The 21,330-nt window shown below is 50.9% G+C and overlaps 10 protein-coding genes across 10 annotated transcripts; 2 read left to right on the forward strand and 8 right to left on the reverse strand.

Moving 5' to 3' along the window:
- Positions 1-1,108: 1,108 nt before the first annotated feature.
- JCM6883_000625 (uncharacterized protein) lies at positions 1,109-2,216 on the reverse strand (the record flags this gene model as incomplete). The annotated part of the gene is made up of 2 exons (XM_076635582.1): positions 1,109-1,785; positions 1,847-2,216. 2 exons carry the CDS (start codon positions 2,214-2,216, stop codon positions 1,109-1,111), a joined length of 1,047 nt encoding a protein of 348 aa, XP_076484426.1.
- A 733-nt stretch (positions 2,217-2,949) lies between these two features.
- On the reverse strand, positions 2,950-4,140 carry JCM6883_000626 (ERF4 family protein; the record flags this gene model as incomplete). The annotated part of the gene is made up of 5 exons (XM_076635583.1): positions 2,950-2,970; positions 3,045-3,146; positions 3,239-3,388; positions 3,461-3,837; positions 3,900-4,140. The coding sequence occupies 5 exons, from the start codon at positions 4,138-4,140 to the stop codon at positions 2,950-2,952; spliced, it is 891 nt and encodes a 296-aa protein (XP_076484427.1).
- Positions 4,141-4,419: 279 nt separating this feature from the next.
- On the forward strand, positions 4,420-4,872 carry JCM6883_000627 (uncharacterized protein; the record flags this gene model as incomplete). The annotated part of the gene is made up of 1 exon (XM_076635584.1): positions 4,420-4,872. The coding sequence occupies one exon, from the start codon at positions 4,420-4,422 to the stop codon at positions 4,870-4,872; it is 453 nt and encodes a 150-aa protein (XP_076484428.1).
- A 444-nt stretch (positions 4,873-5,316) lies between these two features.
- JCM6883_000628 (uncharacterized protein) lies at positions 5,317-7,029 on the reverse strand (the record flags this gene model as incomplete). Its single annotated transcript, XM_076635585.1, has 5 exons — positions 5,317-6,078; positions 6,148-6,430; positions 6,492-6,621; positions 6,702-6,783; positions 6,928-7,029. The coding sequence occupies 5 exons, from the start codon at positions 7,027-7,029 to the stop codon at positions 5,317-5,319; spliced, it is 1,359 nt and encodes a 452-aa protein (XP_076484429.1).
- Positions 7,030-7,399: 370 nt separating this feature from the next.
- AVT2 (Avt2p) lies at positions 7,400-9,723 on the reverse strand (the record flags this gene model as incomplete). Its single annotated transcript, XM_076635586.1, has 9 exons — positions 7,400-7,554; positions 7,629-7,709; positions 7,785-7,932; positions 8,000-8,212; positions 8,272-8,410; positions 8,480-8,685; positions 8,749-8,807; positions 8,878-9,027; positions 9,111-9,723. 9 exons carry the CDS (start codon positions 9,721-9,723, stop codon positions 7,400-7,402), a joined length of 1,764 nt encoding a protein of 587 aa, XP_076484430.1.
- A 462-nt stretch (positions 9,724-10,185) lies between these two features.
- On the reverse strand, positions 10,186-11,520 carry JCM6883_000630 (uncharacterized protein; the record flags this gene model as incomplete). The annotated part of the gene is made up of 3 exons (XM_076635587.1): positions 10,186-11,114; positions 11,180-11,284; positions 11,367-11,520. The coding sequence occupies 3 exons, from the start codon at positions 11,518-11,520 to the stop codon at positions 10,186-10,188; spliced, it is 1,188 nt and encodes a 395-aa protein (XP_076484431.1).
- A 161-nt stretch (positions 11,521-11,681) lies between these two features.
- On the reverse strand, positions 11,682-13,055 carry JCM6883_000631 (lactonase family protein; the record flags this gene model as incomplete). Its single annotated transcript, XM_076635588.1, has 2 exons — positions 11,682-12,519; positions 12,586-13,055. The coding sequence occupies 2 exons, from the start codon at positions 13,053-13,055 to the stop codon at positions 11,682-11,684; spliced, it is 1,308 nt and encodes a 435-aa protein (XP_076484432.1).
- Positions 13,056-13,329: 274 nt separating this feature from the next.
- On the reverse strand, positions 13,330-14,249 carry JCM6883_000632 (lipid droplet assembly factor 1; the record flags this gene model as incomplete). Its single annotated transcript, XM_076635589.1, has 5 exons — positions 13,330-13,482; positions 13,552-13,688; positions 13,759-13,973; positions 14,101-14,129; positions 14,190-14,249. 5 exons carry the CDS (start codon positions 14,247-14,249, stop codon positions 13,330-13,332), a joined length of 594 nt encoding a protein of 197 aa, XP_076484433.1.
- A 2,567-nt stretch (positions 14,250-16,816) lies between these two features.
- JCM6883_000633 (RNA-binding protein) lies at positions 16,817-17,947 on the reverse strand (the record flags this gene model as incomplete). Its single annotated transcript, XM_076635590.1, has 3 exons — positions 16,817-17,385; positions 17,450-17,506; positions 17,581-17,947. 3 exons carry the CDS (start codon positions 17,945-17,947, stop codon positions 16,817-16,819), a joined length of 993 nt encoding a protein of 330 aa, XP_076484434.1.
- A 118-nt stretch (positions 17,948-18,065) lies between these two features.
- On the forward strand, positions 18,066-20,450 carry JCM6883_000634 (splicing factor ESS-2 family protein; the record flags this gene model as incomplete). The annotated part of the gene is made up of 5 exons (XM_076635591.1): positions 18,066-18,317; positions 18,396-18,600; positions 18,668-19,392; positions 19,467-19,725; positions 19,783-20,450. 5 exons carry the CDS (start codon positions 18,066-18,068, stop codon positions 20,448-20,450), a joined length of 2,109 nt encoding a protein of 702 aa, XP_076484435.1.
- Between the last annotated feature and the right edge of the window lie 880 nt (positions 20,451-21,330).

Here is a 21,330-nt window from a genome sequence, read left to right on the forward strand (position 1 = left end):
GAACCGGCGGAAATTCCCTCAACAACCGCGAGAAAGAGGGGTCAAAGAGTAGTGTTTCCTCCGCATCGCGTTCCGATTCAAAGAAGACGGTTTCTATCGAGGCCAGTCGATCATTCCTTGCACCGTTTTCAACGAGAAGCACGAGGGTTTGGAGAGTGTCGGTGTGTCGAATTCGAACGAAGTTGTAGAGGAGAGGTTGCGCGGCTTCCTGGAAGACGCGACTCGTGAGAGAGAGGGAGCGAAGCCTCGATCGTGTCTCGGCCTCGAGCTTGCGGGTTCGGAGCGGACTCGTGTAGGGAGGAAGTCGAAAATTTTCGACGATGACGCGGAGGAGTTCGACAGGGAGCTGAGGGGACATGGCGGAGAATCGAGAGGTTTCTGTCCAAGGTCTGACTAGTTGAACAGTCGCAGCATCAGCTTCGCCTGTGTGACGCTGGCAAGGGGAGGAGGGAATGTCGACGACTGAGGTCTCGATCTGACTCACTCGCTCGCGCTTTCCTTCTGGCTCAAATATTGAAGAAGAATTCCTTGACCCTCGCTCACCACTTTCTTGACCTCCCAGAGAGACGGGGCGAGTTCGCTTCGGAGTTGTAGATGAAAACAGTTGGGTGACGAGCGAGAGCAGAGACGTAGACGGTTGCGGCGGGTGATTCGAAGGACGGCTCGAGCAGTGTCTCGAGTGCTTCGGCGTGCTGCAGAGAAGCGTGTGAGGTATTCGAGCGAAGGGAAAGAGGGAAAGAATCTCTGGCAACTCGCTTGCACTTGAGGCAGGCTCCCTGTTACGTACCAGGTTGAATCAAGCAATCAGTATAGTCATCACGAAGCAGAAATGGCGGATCGCTTTGAATCAGCTCTTCCACATCGAATCCGTGGATGAAGTTCACTCAGATCTCGTTCGAGCGGCGCTTCAACCAGAAGTGTGAGAGTGTACATCATTCTCGCGTGTAGATCACAGTTGGGACGTAGCAATAGAATGCGAGAGGACAAAGGAAGGGGCAGGGTAGTACAGTAAGCAAGAGACAAACAAAAGCAAAAAACGTTCAATCCTCCTTCATTGTCCCGCCAAGATACTGCTCGGAACCTTCTCCTACACTGCCTTTCGCCTCTGCTACTCCTTCTCTCTACTCCTTCGCTGCCTGTCCCAGAATACCCTCGAGATGTAACAGTCTGCAGTCGAGCTAGGTTCCAGTTCAAAGACGACTTCAAGTCCCGCCTCTTTCGCTTCCTTCATCGCTTGCTCCATCTCGACGACTGGTTCAGGCGATTCGATCCGGGACGGATGAAGAGAGAGGTCGAAATAGATCGATTTGAGTGACATCGTGTTTGGCTCCTTACAGGCGACGAGCAGATCTCGGAGTCCTTGAAAAAATTCGGACGCCTCCATTGCTGCCGTAGTGATACGGAGATGTTGAACGGGCATAAGAATTTCGGGGGCGCTGGGTAAGGTGAGAGTCGCTTCGTGAATGTCGACCAAAATACGAGGCGAGTAACCGGAGAAGAGGTCATTGTGGGTGTGACAGTATAGACTTTGAGACATGAAGATGGCATCGAGTTGTGGGAGGAGTCGGGCGAGGCCGATGTGTTTCAGTTGTCGCGCATTTGTCGAGTTCAAGTCTTGCAGGCCGAGAGCTCGTAACGAAGGTAGTACATCGGGAGTCAGCAAGAATCGAACAGAGGACTGTATCGCTTGCCAGTCCAAGGTGAGAGACCGAAGGAAAGGGAAATGGGGGGCGTGGAGACGTTCGATCCCGTGACCAGGTCCGGACAGCTGCAGGGCCGCAAGCTCTACAGCAGTGGACGGAATCTTAGCACTTCTTTCGGAACCCAGTCGAGACGATGAACTTACTCGTATGCTGATTGAGGACTGTTAGGTCGATCTCATCGTAGTCCAGGCATTCAATCGCGAGACTTTGAAACCCTTTCCACCGTCTGAGAAACTCCCCAACCAGTTCTGCACTTGCGTCGGGTCCCGCTATGAGTTCCTTGATCCCCGCATCAGTATCCCTCGTGTCGAGTAAAAATTTGATCTGCTCATCCCACTTGATCGAGACGATTTCGAGGAGCAGAGGTTGTGCGATCTCGCGGAACGTCTGAGAGACGAGTGAAAGGGAGCAGAGAGTCGCTTGTCGATCTCCATAGTTGGACGAATGGAAGGTGTGAGGGACGGCCGACTCGATGACTTTGCGGAGGAGTTCAGGAGGGAGAGACGGGAGCATGTTGTCGAGAGAGAGGTGAGGAGGCGATACGCCAAGGTGTACGTGTTGCAGGGTCTGCTACAGATCGCATAAACCAAGCCGGGTCAGACTCAGACTGGGTACGAGAAGAGGAGGCCTCAACTCAGATCAAGAATGAGGAGGGAGATTACAAGCTTACGCAGGGCGGCAGGGCAAGATGAGTGCCCTATATGACCTCTGATCTACCTACTCACTCTTATGTAGGTCCCCGCGTGCTGTGTTCGAGGGTGAGCGCCGAAGGGAGTTGACTCGTTGAATGATGACAGTAACGGAGAGGGCGGCGTTCAGAGCTTGATATGGCTGCTACGGACTGTCGATGGGAGGAATCACAATCACCCGAGTGTTGAATAAGTGATGGGTGTTGATTCGAGCGAGTGTGAAAGGGAAAGCGCGAGCCGTGCATCTTTGAACTCTTACCTTTGTCTTACCTCAAATGGCGACTCCCTCCCGCAAACTCTTGAGCGCCGAGCGCGTGTCGTTTGCTCCCGGTGAGAGAAGTGTCCATCCGCAAAAGCAGCTCTGCTGAAGGGAAGATGGAAAACTTGATTGTTTTGCGAGTGAGAAATACTGTAGATGTTTGCAACAAGGGGTATGGAAAGATACTGAGGTTGATGAGGATGAGGTATGCAGAGCATAGATGTAATGGAGGGTATAGTCGAAGGAAGAACGCTGTCAAGAATGTCTTCATGAGGAGGTTTTCAATACGTGGCAGAGGCTAGTAGTATTCGAGCTCGAGCTGTCACGTCGGCAAACTCGTCAGTCTTCTGCCAAGCTACTCGTCGGCGGAGAAAGAGAGAAGGATAGACTCACGAATAGAAAAGCGTTCTTTTCCGGATTCAACAGATTCAATCCAACCGGGTTCAAATGCTCCCTATTGACCCTCTGTAAGCATTCATCGAACTTTTTCATTTCCTGTTCGATTCGTAAACGCCAAATCATTAGTTCTTCTCTTGACTTGCTTCAAGCACGACAGAGGAAGATAGAAGGAAAGAGGCTGAACGCACTTTCTCGTAATGAGTCGTAAGGATCATCGGACTAATCCAGAAGGTCAATATCGCCAATAAATTATCTCCAAACGATTTAGACGGATCATGAGCTCTCGCCAAGATCAAATTCAGATCATTGAGAATCGTTTGATAGACCGTAGGTGAGACCTATGGCATTTCAATCCTATCAGCTTCACCTCCTCTGGCGTGAGACACTGCTGAACGGGGAAAACGGCGCACTCGACCTTCGAGTTCCCAGATCCATCCAGCCCAAAATTGAGTTGTTCCAGTGCCGGAACTGTAATCCCTTTCGATCCTGACAATCTCTCGAGGTACTGTCGTTCCGATGATCCCTTGTGGTGGAGAGCCAAAGACGGATTCGGAAGCATGGGAGGAAGGAGCGACGGAAGAACGTAAAGATGCGGGACGTTGAAGGGAGTAGGAAGTCGAGGCGATGGGAGCATGCGTCGGTGGAGATAGAGGACGAGATGAGGTCGAGGTATGTCGTGAGAGCGCCGATGGAGAAGGAGCGGGAGGATAGGAAGAGGAAGAAGCTTGTGAATGGTGAAACCCTTGCGAAGGGTTCGAATGGGGTAGGAAATTAGGCCGTGCTTGATCTATATCACTTCGATAATGAGCTCAGATCTTCCCCTACTCAGGTAGAGTTGATCGAACTCACCTGAGAGGACTTCTTCCTCCTCTTTCTTCGAAAACGAATTCCCTCCGATCACTTCATTCCCGAGTTGTCTTAGCTGATCGATCTCAGTTGGTACAGGCTTTCGCTTGATAGAACGTAACGAAGACGTCGATGTCGAGGATTGTCTCGACGTAGAACGTTGGTGATTCGGATGAGAATGAGAGGGGTAAGGGGAAGATTCAACGGAATAGGGTTGATCGGCGGGCGAGGGAAAAGTCGACATGGCTATCTGTAGCTCCTGTCAGACCGTAGCGCGTATAGTCGAGTCGGAGAGACGGAGTGGAGCTGAAGAAAGGAGAAAGGGAGAGAGCCGAGCGGAGAAAATCGCCTTGTCGCGTTCCTTCCTAGTCGAGGGGCGCAGTACGCTGTACTCAGTACGGTGTGTAGGTTGCTGTACGCGTTCGCTTTGTACTGAAAGTGTGAGAGAGGTTTGTTGATCAAAAATTCTTGGGATTTTCTTCTCTCTCTTCTCCCCTTCACTTCCCCTAAAAACTACCTGAGAATGTCTTCCTCACCTTCGAACTCCGCCCCTCAGCCCGCCAGTAACGAGCGCCTCGACGTCCCCGTTCTCCCTCCTTCGTCTTCTCGTTTCGTCCTTCCTCCTCCCCCTTCAGACCTCCTGAATCGACTTCAAGCGTTCCTGCCTCAGATCAAGAGCGCGAATGAACAACTAGAGCAAGAGGGAACGGGCGTAGAGGGAGGAGAGGAAGCGGTAGTCATGGAGGAATTGAGTAGCGATAGTGATGATAGCAGTGATTCGTCAGACTCTGCATCCGAGGACGACGATGAGGAGGATAGTGATGAGGACAAGGAGCAAGAAGCAGAAGGAGGAGAACAAGAGATGCAGGAAGGAGGAACGTTGGATCGATTATTGGATATCAACAGTCGACCGAAGGTGATCAAGAAGAACTTGGTGGTTGTCGAGACGGAAACGGAAAATATGGAAGAGAAATAGGGAGGTCAGGGGAGCGGGAAAGACGGAATACCCTTGCGGAACAAGGTCAGCGATTTTAGGGAGACTTCGCAAAAAGGTGAGCGGAGTCGTCTCTACAGGCTGTCTAGTCGATACTGAAACCTGTTGTACTGCTCTTGCGCCACAGCTGTCAGACATTTCGGTCCCGAAGCCATTGATCGTTGTCCTATCGCCGCCGGGTCGCTATAGAGATTGATTCTCGCTTCTACCTCCCACGCAGTCGGACGAAGTAACGAAGAAAACAGGGTCTTGCAAGTGGAAAAACGGGAAGGAATATCGACAACAAGGGAACGCGCAAGCCAAACTAAGAAGAAAATCAAACCAAATCGAAGGCCAGCTTCTCGGAAACACTTCCAACCTCACCGAACTCCTCTTCACGCCTTTCTTCTCCAGCTCTCCCTCTCATCCGGATCGCACGGCTTCCGATCAACTACTTTCCTTCATCCTTCCACAATCCCCACAAGTCCAAAACATCTTTTCCATCTCCTTCCCACAATACCCACAGTACCAAAACTCGTCACTCGGTCTCATTACGACTTGTTTCTTCGTACCCGTTATCGACTTCAGCGTCATCGTTGAGGGCATCGTCGAGGAGGTGGAAGTCGTGGCGGACGACGAGGAGGAGGCGACTGAGGGACGTTCGGCGAGACAAATCGAGCAGGATAGATGGAGAGAGGAAGGGTTGAAATAGGTACAGAGTTCACAGGCCCAACCTTCTGACGAAACTTGAGAGGTCGAAGCTGAGAGGGAACTGGTAGAAGTGGAAGGAGGAGGTCGCCGGTTCGAGGATGATGAAGGAGGGGAAGAAGGAGCCGGTCGTTTCTTCTTTGTCGGCTGTTGTGAAGTAGTTGAGGTCGAAGTAGATGAAACGATGATCAAATCTGGCGATTCCTCTCTTGTCAAATCCGGTTTCCTATCCTCCTCCTCGTTCTTCTCCATGTTTGCTTTTCGCTTCCCTTTCGTCGACTTGAACTCCTCACTTCCAAACTCCTCCTCTTTCTCGTCGTCCGAGTCCTCTTGAGTGAGATCAATGACGACCCTCCTCGAATCCTTCTCAGCTCTCTCAATCTCTTCCTGAACTTCTTTCGGTAAATCCTTCTGACTTGATCCGGAAGTATGATCATGTTGAGCATCTTCTCCATCTTGTCCTCCACAACCTTTGAGCGCTTTCAGCCTCCTTTCAGCTGCCTGTATTCCCCAAAATTTTCGCATTAGCTCTTCCCGCCTCGGACTCTGAGTGAACATGCATAAACTCACATCAGCCAACACATCCCCCATTCTCCTTCCCCTCGTCTCCACCTCCCTCCCACCCAGTCTCCCACCCTTGCCCAGAACTTTTCTAACCCTCTCCTTCTCCTCGAAGCTCTTCAACGCTTTCTCCCTCGCTTCCCTCATCGTCAGCCCACCATCATGACTCACGCCTTCACCTACTCTTCTCCCTGAACCCAAGAACCCCTCGCCAGTGTAGCCGGTACGGGAAAGGGAATCGTATTCTGTCCAGAGGGAATCGAGGAATTTATTGAAAATTTCGTCGTGGGGCCTGTCCTTATCGATCTAATGCTTAGTAAGGTGCCGGAAACTGAGAGAAGAGAACGACGGACCCGCGGTGGTTGTGAGTCAGTTCGTGCAGCATCGTTCCGATCAATTCTTCTTCGAGCGGTAAGAAACTGTGAGGATCGTGAGCTGGTCTCAACCTCAAACAGATCTTCTGGCCTCGGTTGATGTTGATCCCTGACGACTCGCGCTCGTCAGCTCCATCCGAGTGAGAGGACAGGGAAGGGAAGGGAAAGGGGGACAAGGGTCGATCTTACCGAGTAAGTTTGGGTTTTTCGGGAAGAACTCAGCGAGAACGGGTAAGACCCATCCGTGTACTTTCATGATTGGTTTCACTTTCTACTCATCCGTGTCCACACGCGAGGCATGAAATAGAGGGAAGAGAAGCGGAACGAGGCTGTGTCAGTTCTCGAGTCCCTTCTATCAACCCGCAGGCGCAGCGTCGAATGTACGGATAAAGGGAAGGGGAAGTAGAGAACGTACAGAGTGAATTTTCTGCAGCAATTCGAGAGCTTTATCGGAATCGGGTTGAGATTTCAGAACGGTGAATTCAACAACATCTCCGGGCTTCGTGAACGCGTCCATCGCCGACAGCCGTTTGCGAGGACGATGTTGAAGCTATTGCGGCGGGTCGGGGATCGGTAGCGAGAGATGGGGTGGAGGAAGAGCGGCGAAGAGATGAAGTGAGAGGAAAGGGGAGGAACCGGCGGAGACGACTGTCTGAGGCTGCTGAGGTCTTCGTGATGTAGCTTTGTGATTTCTGGTGAGGTGCTGGAGCCCGACGAGTGAGAGAGGTGAAGCAAGGAGGAAGTTGACTTTCGATTTTTGACTTCGCTGCAATTTCGCTTGAATGTTTCGCATTTCGCAACTCTCAATCTCTCCCTTTTCCACGCTCATAACAGCAGATCGCCCCACAAGAGATACAATCCCGAATCACAATGCAAACGATCGTTGTCTACCCTACACATACTTTATGACTCCCTCCCTTCAACGCTTTCCTGATACTCAAAAACGTCGACAGACCCATCACGAGTACTCCGAACGCTGCACAAACCCATGCCGCCCATCGTTGGGAGCCGTGGCCTGATAATTTGAGGAAACATGCAGCAGCTAACAGATCATCACGAAATTTCGAGGAGGATTAGTGAACCGGCGAGGAAAGGGAGAGAACAGGGAGGACGTACGGAATAAGTAGGCGAGTGCGGTAGCGGAGAAACCGCCGGCTAACTCAAGGATGAGTCCAAGGTCGCAAGTTATTAACGAAACTATCTCCCTCGAAAGAGAATCAGTGTCGATGCTCCTATACTGTACACTACAAGTGAACAAGGAGAGAAGCTGACCTATCAGAGCACTGAAAACCAATCCACTCGTAATGAGTACGTGTCGTTTCTTATTGAACTCTTTCTCATCGGGCCAGAAATACGTTTCTGCCACTTCTCGACAAACGAACGCTTCTAACGGTAGAGTCGCGAACATGTTACATCCGAACTAAGTTATTCGTCATCCTCATCAGCACGAATATCATTCGTTGAGCTGGGAGAAAGGGAATACTTACGCAGGCTCGAGCAACGTTAATCAACCAATCGTCTTCGGCAAAATTGTTCAGAATGTTCCCTTGGGTTCGATCGGTGAACACGAGGAATCCCGAAGTCGACATGCACAGACAAGCGACGACGGAAAGGATCGTTGAGACGTGAGTGACTTGGGCGAATCGATCGAGGGTTGGAGTGCGGAGGGACCCGTAGATTAGGAGGGAATTGTGATGGCACTAGACGACCACACAGTTGTCAGTGGAGGAGAAGAGAGGAGGGAGAAAGGGAGACTGACGACGAAAGCGAAAGAGATGACTCCGATCGCTTCGAAGAAACCCGATTCAAGAACGGTCCATCTCATTGATGGATCTCCTTTGAGACTATCTGCTACTCCGGGTCCTCGAACGGCGACACTAACGACGATCACAACCATACTGTTCAAAGAACATGTCGCATCAGCGCCCTGTTCAAGGACAGAGATGCAAAGAAAGTCCTCGACGAACCTGACTAGTGCTAGAGCACTCGCATGACTCAGTTTCTCGATATCCCGATATAGAGATAAAGGATACGAGATCCCGACGGTGAGGAGGAAAGTTACGACTTGACGAGAAACGAGGAATTTGATGAATCCGTTGACGTTTTCACCGATTACGGATTGTAATACTCGGGGGATCGTGTCGCCGAGAATGACACAGAAAGCACACATTCCCTATGTAGCTTGTAGCGTGAGTAATGGTAGGAGGTAGAGAGAGAAAGGGGGAGAGGAACTGACTCCGAATGCGAATGCGAATTGGAAAAATGAACAAGCGGCTCGACCTTTTCTTCCGAAGCCTGTAGCCACACAAACCGAAGACATTCAGTGCCGAGTTCCGACGCCGAACGAGATCGGAGAGATGCTTACAACTATCCATGATATCGATGTAACTCCGTCTCCCGCTCATTTTCGCATTCAACACGATTAACCGAATTGTCCAATCCGTCACTACTCCCAACACCAATAACAGTAAGATCCCACTCAAAAGCCCTGCTTCTCGTAGTGCATACGGTAGACCTGTCGGGTGGCAAGAAAAAATTATCAGTTTTCCATCTTTCGCAAGAAAGCCTCCCTCAAATTTCGTTCTTCGCTCGACTGACCGATAATTCCTGCCCCCAATATCGAATTACTCATATTCGCTATCCCAGCCCAAACTCCTCCTCCTCTAGTTAACCAATCCGGTGGTTCACTTTCCTCCGCGTCCCTCTCTAACGCTTTCAATCTCCTATCTTCTCCTCTCAAATCGAGAGACCCTCGTTTCGCTCTTGGATGGTCCAGGAGTCCTTCCATTAGGGGAGCGGAATCATAGTCTGATGTATCGAGCTCGTCGGGATCGAGGTCGAAGGCAGTCTCTCGGGAGGAAATATTCGAGGCGAGAGGTTTTGGAGGGTAGTAGGATTCGGAGGTGAGACGTGAGGTCGAAGCGTGGGGTGGATCAGAGTCTTCAGAGTAGTCGAAGAGGGGAACGGAACGAGATGAGGTTGATTGTTCATCGATATCGTCAGAGTAAGGGAGAGGACTTGATGAGGAGAAGGGGGCGACCGGGTGATTCGAAGGCGGCGGTGGTAGAATCAAGCTAGAGGACGAGGAAGATGCTACAGAGGGCGAGGGTGAGGGAGATTGAGAGGACCCGACGAGTTGATCTGATGAGTCGAGGTTGAACCGGACGTGAGGTCGTGGGATTGGGGCGAGTAGGTCATCCGTCTCTGCCATCTATCGAGGCGTGCAGTATAGACGAGACGCGTTAGAAAGTGGAAGACAAGAAGTTATTCGACGCGGGAACACGTTTCGCGAGCGGTGTCGAAAAAACATTTCCCACTGGCGATGGCCTGCACCAGCCTACAACCGTCATAAAAGCGAAAGTCGATTCGCGGAAAGCTATAAGATTGAAGCGCGAAAATCGAGAAACAATTGAGCGATTTCGCAAAAACAACGAACGAAGCTCACTCAGAGTTCCTCAAACGCAGCTATCGAGTGAGACTGACACGGCGCACCACTGCCGGCGAAGAGGAGGGATGATCTGAGACTCAGGATTCGACCGAGCTTCCCAGGTCAAAAGCTCAAGGGAATGACTTTTCTCATTCCCTGCCTAACCTCTCTTCCTCTTCCCGGCCCGCTCCTGCATGAATACTAGCCCTTTCTATTTCTATGTACTCTTCCTCCTTCTACTGAGATCTACAACCAAACCGCGACCGCCGGTTTCCCACACCCCTTCAATCTCGCGCATTCCTCCAACTCCCTCCCATCCTCCCCCTTCCTCTCAAACACGATCACCTCATCCGAATCATGACAACTCACTACTATCCACCTACCCTCATCTTGCTCACTTAGTGCAAAATGTCTCGGGCATCTACCGTCGATTTCGAAGAGATTCCGTTCGGATTCGATTAGGGTTCCTTCGAGATCGAGAGGGAAAATCGCGAGGAGATCGGAAGAGGTCGATTGAGGTGGATGTAAGGGGTTGTGACCTTCTGCGCGGTTTGAGGCGTAGAGAGTACGTCCAGAGGGGGAGAGTTGTAGTTCAGCGGAATGCCACGAGGAGAAATCGGTTTGATGAGGGAAAGGTTTCGGCGGTAAGAGGGAGATTGTTTCTTGTAGAAGGGTGAAAGTTGGATAGGAAGAAGCTGATGTAGTGGAGAGGGTTTTCGAGAGGACGGAGGGGTATTCGACGGAAAAGACGGAGACGGAATTCGAGAGTTCGTTCATTACGTACAGTCGTTGACCTCCATCGTGTTGAGAGAGGAGGACGTGTCGAGGTCCACTACCAGGGGAAAGTTTGATTGGTTCGAGCTCTTCGAAGTCTCCAAATGAGGTGATTCCGTAAATTCGAAGATCGTCTGTTCCGAGATCGGGAACGACTAAGACGGTCTGTTTGGGATCGAGATGAGCTCCGTGAGGATGATCTTGTTGTTGTCGTTCTGTATGTGGACCGGGAGTACCAGTACCGAGGAGATCGATCCGGGAAAAGGAGGAAGAAGTCAAGTCGATGTCGCCAGAATCGTGTAGCGGGATCGAGGAGATCGAGGCGCCTTTGTAGTTTGTGACGATTAATCGGGGAGGTGTGACGCGAGAGAGTAAGGTGGAATGACAAGGCCAAAGACCCCCTACAGAGAGAGAGATCAGCTCGAATGCGAAAAGAGAGAATTGCGAGTGACTAGTGAGAGCTCACCAGTTGTCACGCTTGATAGCTTAGTCAATTGTCCGATCTCGTCTACTGCAATCGCTGTAACTTCTCCAGGTTGACCCCATTCGTCCAAGGCGTAGACGGTCTTCTCTGCCAGTGTCGAACAGAGTGTGAAATGGATCAGTCAACTCTCGCTCCAGAGGTTAATCATCGAGAGACAAGCGGAACTGACTATCTTCCGAAAGAGTTAACCAAGTCGGTGCAGACCCGCAAGCTTGACTCGAGGTGATTCGAAGGGAAGGAGATGAAGAGTGGGGAGTGAACTCGATCGTGTGGATCTGGCCGTCGTATCCACCTACGAGAAGCTTATGGGAAGAAGAGTGCATTGTCCTGTCGAACGGGCGACAAGTCTCAGCGAGAGAGAGTTGTGAGAGCGAGAGAAGCGATCGGTCTATTTCTTCGCTTCTTCTCGAAAGTTCTCGTGAACTTCGAAGACGGTGAAATGATGCATTTTAAGTAACAAATAGTCTACGATAATGAATGCTGTCTACTGCTTCCAGATCACACAAGTCGCCCCTTCAATCCCTCCTATCCTCGTAACTTCCTCAATCTCCTTACCCTCAACCTGATAAATTACGACCTCATTCGTCCTCTGGAACGCAACTGCCATATATGTCTTCTCTCCCTCTCCCTTCGTAGTTTCTCCATCCTCCATCTTGACTATTCCTTCCTCCTTCTGCGAACTAGCTGAGCTCAACTCGAAATGTCTCGGACCAACTCCTCCCAATTCCTTAAACGTCTTCGCTTCCTCCCCCTCGACCACCTTCCCCTCCTCATCCAAAGCGAGGATCGTCAAATAATCCGTCTTGGGTAATTCCGGTTCCGTAGGTGCTCGATTCGAAACGTACAAGAATTTCTTATCCTCCGAAATCGCGAGTTCCGCCGCGGTCCATTCCCCAGTCGCATTCGGAGGAAGGATCGATACGTCGAGTTGAAGGGGGTTGACCGTAGGTTTAGGGATGACTGGAGGACCGGGAACGGGAGCCATTGGGATAGGTTTAGTATCGGGTTTTACATCTTCCGTTGCTGGTGGCATTTCGGAATCGTCTGTCGTTGCTGGGGGAAGTTCGACGGGAGGAGCGGCAGCGGCGGAAGGGGAGAGGACTTCATAGATTGAGACAGTGTTCGCTAATTCGGAAACGAGGTAGAGGAGCGAACGATCGGGAGAAGAAGTTTTCGAAAAGATTAGGTGACGAGGTCCTGAGCCGCGCGTTGTGGATACCGAGGCGGAGAAATCGATACGGTCGTCTGAGATTTGATAGGCATGGAGCTGATCCGTTCCTAGGTCGGTACACCAGAGGAATTGACCCGATGGATCAATTGCTCTACGAAAAGAACGACCATCAGCTAATTTTCCCTTTTCGCACGCTGAATTACGCGAGGGGACTCACACTCCATGAGCATGCGGCCCCTCCTGTCTCTCTGGATTCTGTCCCTTTCCTCCATACACGAAGTTCTGCCCTTTCTTCTCTTCATCAAACTTCCCATCCTCCTTCAAATTACTCGTCGAAAGAGCTCCAGCCGAATAACAAGCGCTATATAACTGATTACCTTGAGGGTTCAAAACGAAATGTACTGGTCCTTGTTTAGATTTCCCTTGAGAACCGATCTCGACTAACGATGACGAGTTTCCTCCTCCTTGAGAGATCTCGAAAGCGGTTAGAACTCCGTCGGCGGAGGAGAACTCGTCCCCTGTGTACAAAACAGGTAAGGTCGGATGCTGAGTGAGGAATGTAGGAGCGGAACCGGCAGAGGAGACTTGGGACGAGATCGAGAGAGAGGGAGGAGAGGCAGAGGGGTCGAAAGAGAGCGAATAGATTTGTCCGCCGTAGCCTGAGGCGAATAAGGTACGGGTTAACATCTTGAGCATGAAGGGGAGTTTCGTGGAGTGAGAGGGAGGAAGGAAGGACAGAAGAGACCGGTGCTTTTTCTCAAGGGAAGCTTCGCTCAACATCGGTCCATTTTCAGAAGCTACAAGTAATGTACTGGGTTGCAAACAGAAACAGAATGTACGGTGGACTAGAGGAGAAGCCGAACAACAGAAAGGAACGAAATTGAACCGAAACTAAAATTCGTGTGTACTGATGCGAGAGGAGAGAAGCACGTCTATGTAGAGAGAGAGGGAAACGTTCTGATTACTCTGACTTGATTTGGGAGTCCCCGTTATCCGAAACCTGTACGTTTTTATCGAACCTGACACTCGCTTGTTTGCTGTGGTGTCCTCCTCCCGACGACGAACGAGCGAATCCTCCTCCGAAAATCAAGTTGATCGCTTCTTCCTTGAACTCCTATAATGTGCACGCCGCGTTCCCGAACAGTCAGCTTTTGTGAAGTCTGTTTTCGGAGAACGATCGCACCTTTAGACCCTGAGGCAAGTTTTGAGCGTTCGTGACAATGACAGCGAAACGATAAGCCGCATAAGCGGCTACGATCCACCCAGTGATACATGCTGCGAAGAAACTAGCGATTGCGAGAGCACCTAATAGGAGCATCGCTACTCGAACGAAAAACGACTTTCAGCTTCGACGATTTCTCCCCTCGCCTTGTGGTGAAAGCAGACTTACTAGCGTTCCCAATGATGAATGCGAGAGTGAGTACAGTCGCTACGAGAGCTCCACCACCGATGAAAAGGAGAGTCGAGAGAGAGAAAATGAGGAATACGGAAACGGGGAGGATTGAGAACGCGACGAGAACGGCGAGGAATAGGGTTGGGAGGGGTTTCTCGGAGGCGGCGCGGTTGACGTAGTCTGAGGCGGGGTCGACATAGCGGGTTTGAGCACTGCGAGTGAGAGGAAAGAGGGAGGAGTTAGCGAACGACGAGGAAACGGAATCACACTCCTCCTCCGTTGCGCCAGCTCGGAGTGGACAGTAGGATAGCTGAGATATTGGAAAGCGTAGAGACTCACTCTGATCGTTTGTCATTCAGGAAAGATTTCTATTGACGAGGAAACGAGATGAGCGAACAGCTTAACCGGAGAGGAATGAAGCGACTTACCGCTACTTTGAATTGCTCTACGGCTTGTTTCTGGTACGCTTCCATAGTTGGATTCGACATTTTGGCTGGAGATGGGAGTGGAAGAAGGAGGAAGATTCGGTGACGTTTCTGTTTCGTCCCTTCCATTCACTCGACTGTTCCAGAGACCCTCGATACACGACCACCAGGCCTCATCTGATTCTCATGATTCGGCTGCAACGGTCCCCCAAGTCCTCCGCTGCCGACTTCATCGAAACTTCAACCCATCTTTGATGAAGCTCTCTCTGCCTCGCTATCTTCGCCTTGGATGCCACTTCGACGTTGTACAACATCCGCGCTACACCTCCAACGGCTCGGATGAAGGACCTCCCTAGAATCTCACGTTTCGGCTCGTAAAGGATCTCCTGCTTCCGACTCTCCTTCTTCCACCCCGAATACGAGCCTCATTGAGCGAAACGACTGCAGCGGACGCGCATCGACTTACCTTGAAACAAAGGAGCGCAGCTACATCGACTTGTCGGATCCTCCGCTCGAGCTTCTCCGCCTCGTTCGAGTTCAACTTTGACCTGACTTTTCTCTCAGCCTGAAGCTTCATCATCGGGGAAGTTCCGCATCCTTTCGTTCTCTCGTGACACCTTCTTGATCCTCTCCGTATACGAGCTGCAATTACACCAGCGTCGAGCGTGAATTTTGAAGGTGTTCGAGATTTCGAAGGATGCTAAAGTTTTTGGGGTGGCGATGCTACGAGTTGTTGGTAGTGTCGGGACGATCTTCAGCGGGAATGCCGTGTTGTCTCTGAGGAGAAGTGAGTCGCGAGGGTCGGAAGAATCGTGTAAGTGAACTCTCTCGAGGAATTTTTTCCACCGTTTGTCGTACTCACTTTCTTCGCGCTCTTCGTAGTGGCGCTGATATCGAGCTCCCGACCACCTGCCAATCGCTCTGGACGAAGTCATCCGCCTCGTTTTAGGGTTGTCCTCTCAATCTCACTCAATCTGAAGCTATCTCAACCAAAGAACCTCGACATCGTCTCGTCTTTCAAACTGCCCCTGGACTCCTTCGCGCCTCTGTATCCTGTATGATTGTATGCAGGATACAGAGAGTGGAGAGTCAAGGTGGTCGTCGTCAAGCGATCTGTCGGGATTTTTTGGTTGAAATAGCTACCGGTTGAATGAAGACTTAGGATCGTCTGCTGCGAGAAGGGTCGCTCGCAGCGGAGTAGAATAGTTCATCGGTGTGAAATGGGACATCGTGAGCCAAGTCTCGAGTTCTCCTTTCTCAAAGAAAGAAACGCTCATCTCCCTCCCTTCTCTTCGATCTATAGCTTAAACTCGCGCGCGAACGATGAGCGGTAATATGGATCAAAGATGCACATGCTGTTCCATAGCTTGCAATGCAACACCGTCGTCCAACTTCAATCGAAAAGAGAACTCAAGCTTTCCTCGAAACGCCGAACGATTCAGTTTCTCTGCTTCTCTCTTGCTCTGTTCTCTCTCTCGGCGTGCAACTCTGTGCGTTTACTTCGAAGGGTACTGACACGAAAACATCTCAACTGAATTCACAAAGCCAACACGACGAAACATCCTTTTCAAACCGACTTTTCCTTTTTCTTTTCTTCATTCCTCGGAATCCGATTTGTTTTTATCTTTCTCTTCCTTCCATTCCTCACTAATGATCGCGTACCTATCTTTCGGAGTCTGTTTCTCCCACCCCAATCACGCGATCGCTCGTCAGCTTCGAGAGGACAACGCTTCGAGAGAGAGCGAGAAAGTCGATCGGAGGAAGGGGGACGGGGGTCGGAGAAGTGAGAGAGAAATGAAAACGCACATCATTAGGACGTTGCTCTTTCAATTCGGCATAACGCTTCTTCTTGAAAATGTCATAAGGACGGGGATGAGTCGTTTGTTTGGTGCTACTCCCGTTTCGAGAATCGAGTCAGTACCTTAGTCGAGGTATGAGAGGGTAGGAGGAGGCGTACGAAGAGGATTCTGTGGTAGAGGAGGGAGAGGAGGGGTCAGCTCGCAATAAGGGGACCGGGGAGACAAGGGGCGAGAGAAGGAGGCAGAGACTTACTAGTCTTTTTCTTGGGCATTGTTTGCTTGCTAGTAGTACGCTTCTGAAGATGATATCGAGACGTGAGAGGAAAAGAGAGAGGCGGGTGTGTGAGAGAGGGAAGAGAGAGAGAGGGAAGAAGCGGGGAAGGAGCGTTTTTGATTGGGTTGAGAACGTGACTCGCTTTCGCAGTTTCAATCGAGGTCAGAGGGGATCAAAGCGCCGCTCTCCTCTTTCATCGACGACGACGAGCTCTTTCTCTCTGAATACACAATCTAGTACAAAACGCGAGAGAGTGCAGAGACCCGAGAGTGAGGAGCGAGTTTGAAAGAGAATCCCGCTTTTATCGCTCCACGTTTCGTTCTCTCGGTTACCTCGGCGCTCGTGCTAATCAGCTATTGGAGATGATGGTTTCTGCGATGTACCCACAAGCGCGGGAATGATGAAACTGAGAAGATTGCGACGATTCAGCCTCTTTCCCCTCCAAAATCGCTCTGCTCTCTGAACAGTTTTTCTCATCTCCTTCGCTCATCGTAATCAAAGTGAAAGTGCAAAAAAGTGAGAGTGGACAACAAGCGACGTACAAACATCCCTCAAGCTCAAGCCGTTGTCGTTTTGTTCCCCCAACCGCTTGCCAATTTGATCGCATTAGCTCCCGAACTCGCCTTCTCGGCTTTCCTCTCTGCCGCCTTCTTCCTCTCCGCTTCCGCTTTCTCGGCTCCCGCTCCAGGTTTAGTCTCCCTATTCCTCCTATCTCTAACTTTCTTCTTCCTCCCTCCCTCAACAATCGCTCCCTCTTCTCCCTCTCCCTCCGCTCCTCCATCCGATTGTTTCGCAGCAGCCAATTTCCATCTCCCCGTTTTATCCCCATCCTCCGTCTCTCCTTCCCTCAATCGCTTATTCTTACTAGCCTTTTCTCGTTCCTTTTCGAGTTTCTCCCGTTGTGAACTGATCTTTTGTTTCCTTTGTTCGGAATTACCTCCTCCTCCTGCGGTGAGTTCTACGTTGATTTTACGGTTCGAGAGGAGGGAATGGTGCAAGCGGAGAGCGGATTGGAGCGCGGTTGCGGTGGTGAATTGGACGAATGCACAGCCTTTCGAGGCGGGAGGAGTAGAAGAGGAGGTGGAACTGGGTTTGGGAGTGAGGATTCGGACTTGAGGTGCTTCACCTAAAGGAAGGAGGAGAGAGAGTCAGGAATGGGGAAGGAAGTAGGAAAAAAGGAAAGAACTGACCGCAAGGTTCGAAATGTTTCTTGATTTCTTCCGCTGTCACTTTGTATGGCAAGTTCCCTGTTGTTACCATCCCACATCCACCGTTCAGCCTCATCACAAAGCAATACAGTGTAGAGTGAGAAGGGACTAACCGACGAAAACGATCAATCTCGGTTTTCCCTCTTCATCGACTCCTCCCGGTTTAATCTGTTGACTCTTTTTCTTCCCTCTCTGTCTCTTCTTCTTCTTCGGTACCTCCTCTCCATTCTCTCCCTCCTCTCCCGTCTTTGTAGCATCTTCTCCATCTTCCTCTGTTTCTCGTTTCCGTTTCTTCCCTTCTGTCTTCGCTGCTGGAGTAGTAGTAGCTTTTTCAGCTTCGTTGACGTCTTCAGAGATCGGTACGGCGTCTTCTTCAGTGAAGGGGAGGTCTTGAGGAGTTTTGTTCTTCCCTTTCGAAGAACGGAACGCGAGAGCTTTCTTCTCCTTCTTGGTTAACTTCTTGTTGTTACTTTCTGACATGATTGTCGACTCTTCAGCTGGTTTGATTCAGTAAGGGTAAAGGTAGATAGGAGAGAAAGAGATTGAAATTCGCTTTCATCGCGTTTTGGCTTCTCTCCACCTCTCAGCGAATTTCTCGATGCCAAAAGAATATGATCATTCTAACGTTTCCGAACCTCCAACACCCTACAACTCTCAAGATAAAGGCAAACGTAGAGCTTCGGGAAGAAGAGGGGAATGGGACGACGACACTCCTAGATCGTCATCCTCTCGACGACTGGCGCTCACTCCTGGCTCGACTAGACAATCAACGAGTAGTGGGCGAGAGTTGGTGAGAGCCAGCGAGGTATATAAACCCGTTTACTCGAAATATCGTCAAGAGATCCTCTCCGTCAGTCCACACACTCTCATCGCCCTCTTCTGTGTCCCCTGCTACGCGGTGCTGATGACGCGACTTTGTGATTGATAGGAAGAGGAGTACATTTCAAACTTGAGCGATATCATCAAACGGGATTTCTTCCCACAATTACATTCACTCGATACGAGACAAGAAATCATCAGAGGATTAGAGAGTCAGGATGAACAGGTTGTAGAGGAGAGCGTGAGGAGGATGAGGGAATTATGTACACCGAGAGCTACGACGAACGATGGAAGATCCCGAAGGGGAGGAAAACGTGAGTTTTCCTTTTTCTCCTGAGAAAGCCCTTGTGAAGCTGACTTTTGCGATTTGGGCGCATACAGGAAATGACGATCATACTCCCGGATGTACCCCCTTCTCCGTAGACGCCCCCACACCCACCGCATTCGATCGAACCCCTCTCACTTCCTTCTCCTCAACTCCCGAACCCTCTTCCTCCCGTCGCCTTCCTCCCTCTGCTCCATCTCACATCGACACTTCCCTCTCTCTCGACGCCTTTCAATCCCGCTACACCTCTCAAGACAATTCATCCTTCACTTCCCTCCTCGCACGGGACAACGAATTACGTCGAGAAAAAACTCGTTGGGCTTGGAAAGCGGAAGCCCGGGCGAACAAACAACAGATTCGGGGGAGGAAAGCGCGGGAGAGGTTGGTCGATGTAACGAGGAGTCTGATTGAAGCCGGGAAAGACGGAGAGGGGGATGGATCGGTTTGGATGTTGGAGGGAGGGAAGGCGGGGAGACCGGGAGAAAGGCAAGTTCTGGTAGGGAAGGGAGTTGAGGTAGATGAAGAGAGAGGTTTGTTAATGGTTGGGAGGAATGAGAAGGAGAGATTGAGGATTACGGGAGGAGCGCAAGGGGATCAGAAATTGATTCAAGGTCCAGAGGGAGGCGATGTGAAAGGGAAAGGGAAGGAGGTTGCGGTGAGGGTAGATGAGAAAGCGAAACAATACGTGGATTGGGATAGACCAGCGGTAGAGGAGGAGGAAGCGAATAAATCAATCGAGAAAAGTAACTTACAGGTTGGAGTCGAGAGTTGGCCTTTCAAGGTACGTCCGAATGCGGCTGATCAGTCTTTTGATACGATGAGCGTGTCGAGATTAATGTCGTTTTCGTTGTCCAGAATCGGAACTCACTCATGTTCCCCCCTGACGCCGATACCGATCCCTCTGATCCTCGACCCGCTTCTGCAATCGAAACAACTGCCGACCCGAACGCTTCGACTTCGAATGGACCAGTCTTGCCTCTAGGAGAACCGAAAGGAATCAGATATCACGCTACGAGGTTGATGGAACTCGAGAAAGGAGGACTCGATGCTGGAAGTGATGGAACTCCTTCTCCTACTCGATCTCGAATTCACGCTGCGATTTCCGGTACTCCCTGTACGCTGTTCTTTCCTCTGTTTTCTTTCTCGTCGCTGACCCTCTCCCGTGCGTTAGATCCTTCCTCTTCGACGAACGCTGTCGGTTCCACACCCCGCGTCAACAACTTCTCCTTCGTCTCTGCCCTCCCCTCTCCTCGCGCCCATCAGCTCCCTCCTCAAGCCCTCCAAGAACTAATGACCTGGGGATCTATCGAAGCTACTCCCGTCACTCTCCGCTCGACTGAAGTAGATCAGAGTGTGGGACCCTTCAGGATTGAGGATACGAGTCGAAGGGAGGAATTGGCGTTCAAATTGGCGAGGAAAGCGAAGAGGAGTCTAGCGGATAATGATGCTTCTTCGGGGAGGAAGAGTGGATTGGCCACGGATGTAAGGGGAGGGACGAGTTTGAGGAGAGGAGTATTGGATTCGACGAGAGGAGAAGGAAACTCAACCCCTCGAACAGGCGACCATCTCTCTCCGGCTGCTCGTTCACTTCTTTCGAAGACTCGTCCCGGTCGTATGCTCGATCGCGGGCTACGAGGAAACCAAACGGAACTGAGCAAGGAGGACAGGAAGAGGGAGGAAGAGAGGAGGTTGGAACGAGCAAAGAAGAGAGCGAGGGAAGTCGAGAGTCAGGAGAGGTTGAGGAGGGAGAGGTGGACCCCTAGTCCGGCGGTCAGTTTGGGATTCGATCCCGATTTGGAGGATCAGAGGTTTTTACCGAAACATGGAAGGATCGGATGAAGTTCGCGAGTATGAAAGAAGGGAGTTTTTGCATTTTTTGTATCTAGTTTTTTGTTTTCTTCGCAAAGTTTTACATAGTACGTATTGAAGATCAAAGTCAAGAGCTCGTGACACCCTCTCCGTGCTCGCCCAGGCGTCGGAATCGAGCGAAGGGTAGAGAAGAGACACTGGAGAAATCTTTCCCTCTTGCCTTCCAGTCTAACTCTTCGCCAGCCTCTGTACGGCACGCAGGAACAATCACGACAATCTTCGAGCCCTCCTACCCGCCATAAGCCCGCGCAAACGCCTCCTACCCTTCCCTTCGTCACTCAACTCTTTTCATCTACAACTTTGAATCTCCGTCGCGTCTCCTCTCTGTGCGGTCAGTCAAGCCAACAGAGAGGGTCACAAAGTCTGTCTCAAGAGTCTGAGCAGGAAAGGAAAGCGCGAACGAGTGGGTTAGCGCGAACTTTTTGGTACGTTCGTATCTCCTCTCTCCTCACTCCCATCGAGAATGCTGGGCTCACGCCGCTGATTGTGTCCTCAGATCTGAGACGAGAACGACTATTTCTCAACAACATGCTCCCAGAGCTACCCGTCGAACTCCTCCGCGTCATCGTCGACAACTTCCGACTTCCTCCCTTCACGAGTCCGCTCCGAACCCGCAAACGCGAGGACGAGACCCGTTCGACGCTCTGCTCGCTCTGCTCGCTCTACAACTTCGTACGAATTCGACACACCGATACTCTCCAAACCCTCGTGCTTCTCGTTAGAAACGGTACTAGGAATGATCGACCAACCTCGATAGAAACCGTCTTCTTCGAATCGGAACGCGATGCGGCGAAAACACTACTCCTTGACCCCTCTTTCTCGCGATTGTTGAGGGAATTTCCGCCGGTTT

This window comes from Sporobolomyces salmoneus, assembly GCF_050403485.1.
Source record: "Sporobolomyces salmoneus JCM6883 DNA, S_salmoneus_JCM6883_v1_ctg116, whole genome shotgun sequence".
Lineage (NCBI taxonomy): Eukaryota > Fungi > Basidiomycota > Microbotryomycetes > Sporidiobolales > Sporidiobolaceae > Sporobolomyces > Sporobolomyces salmoneus.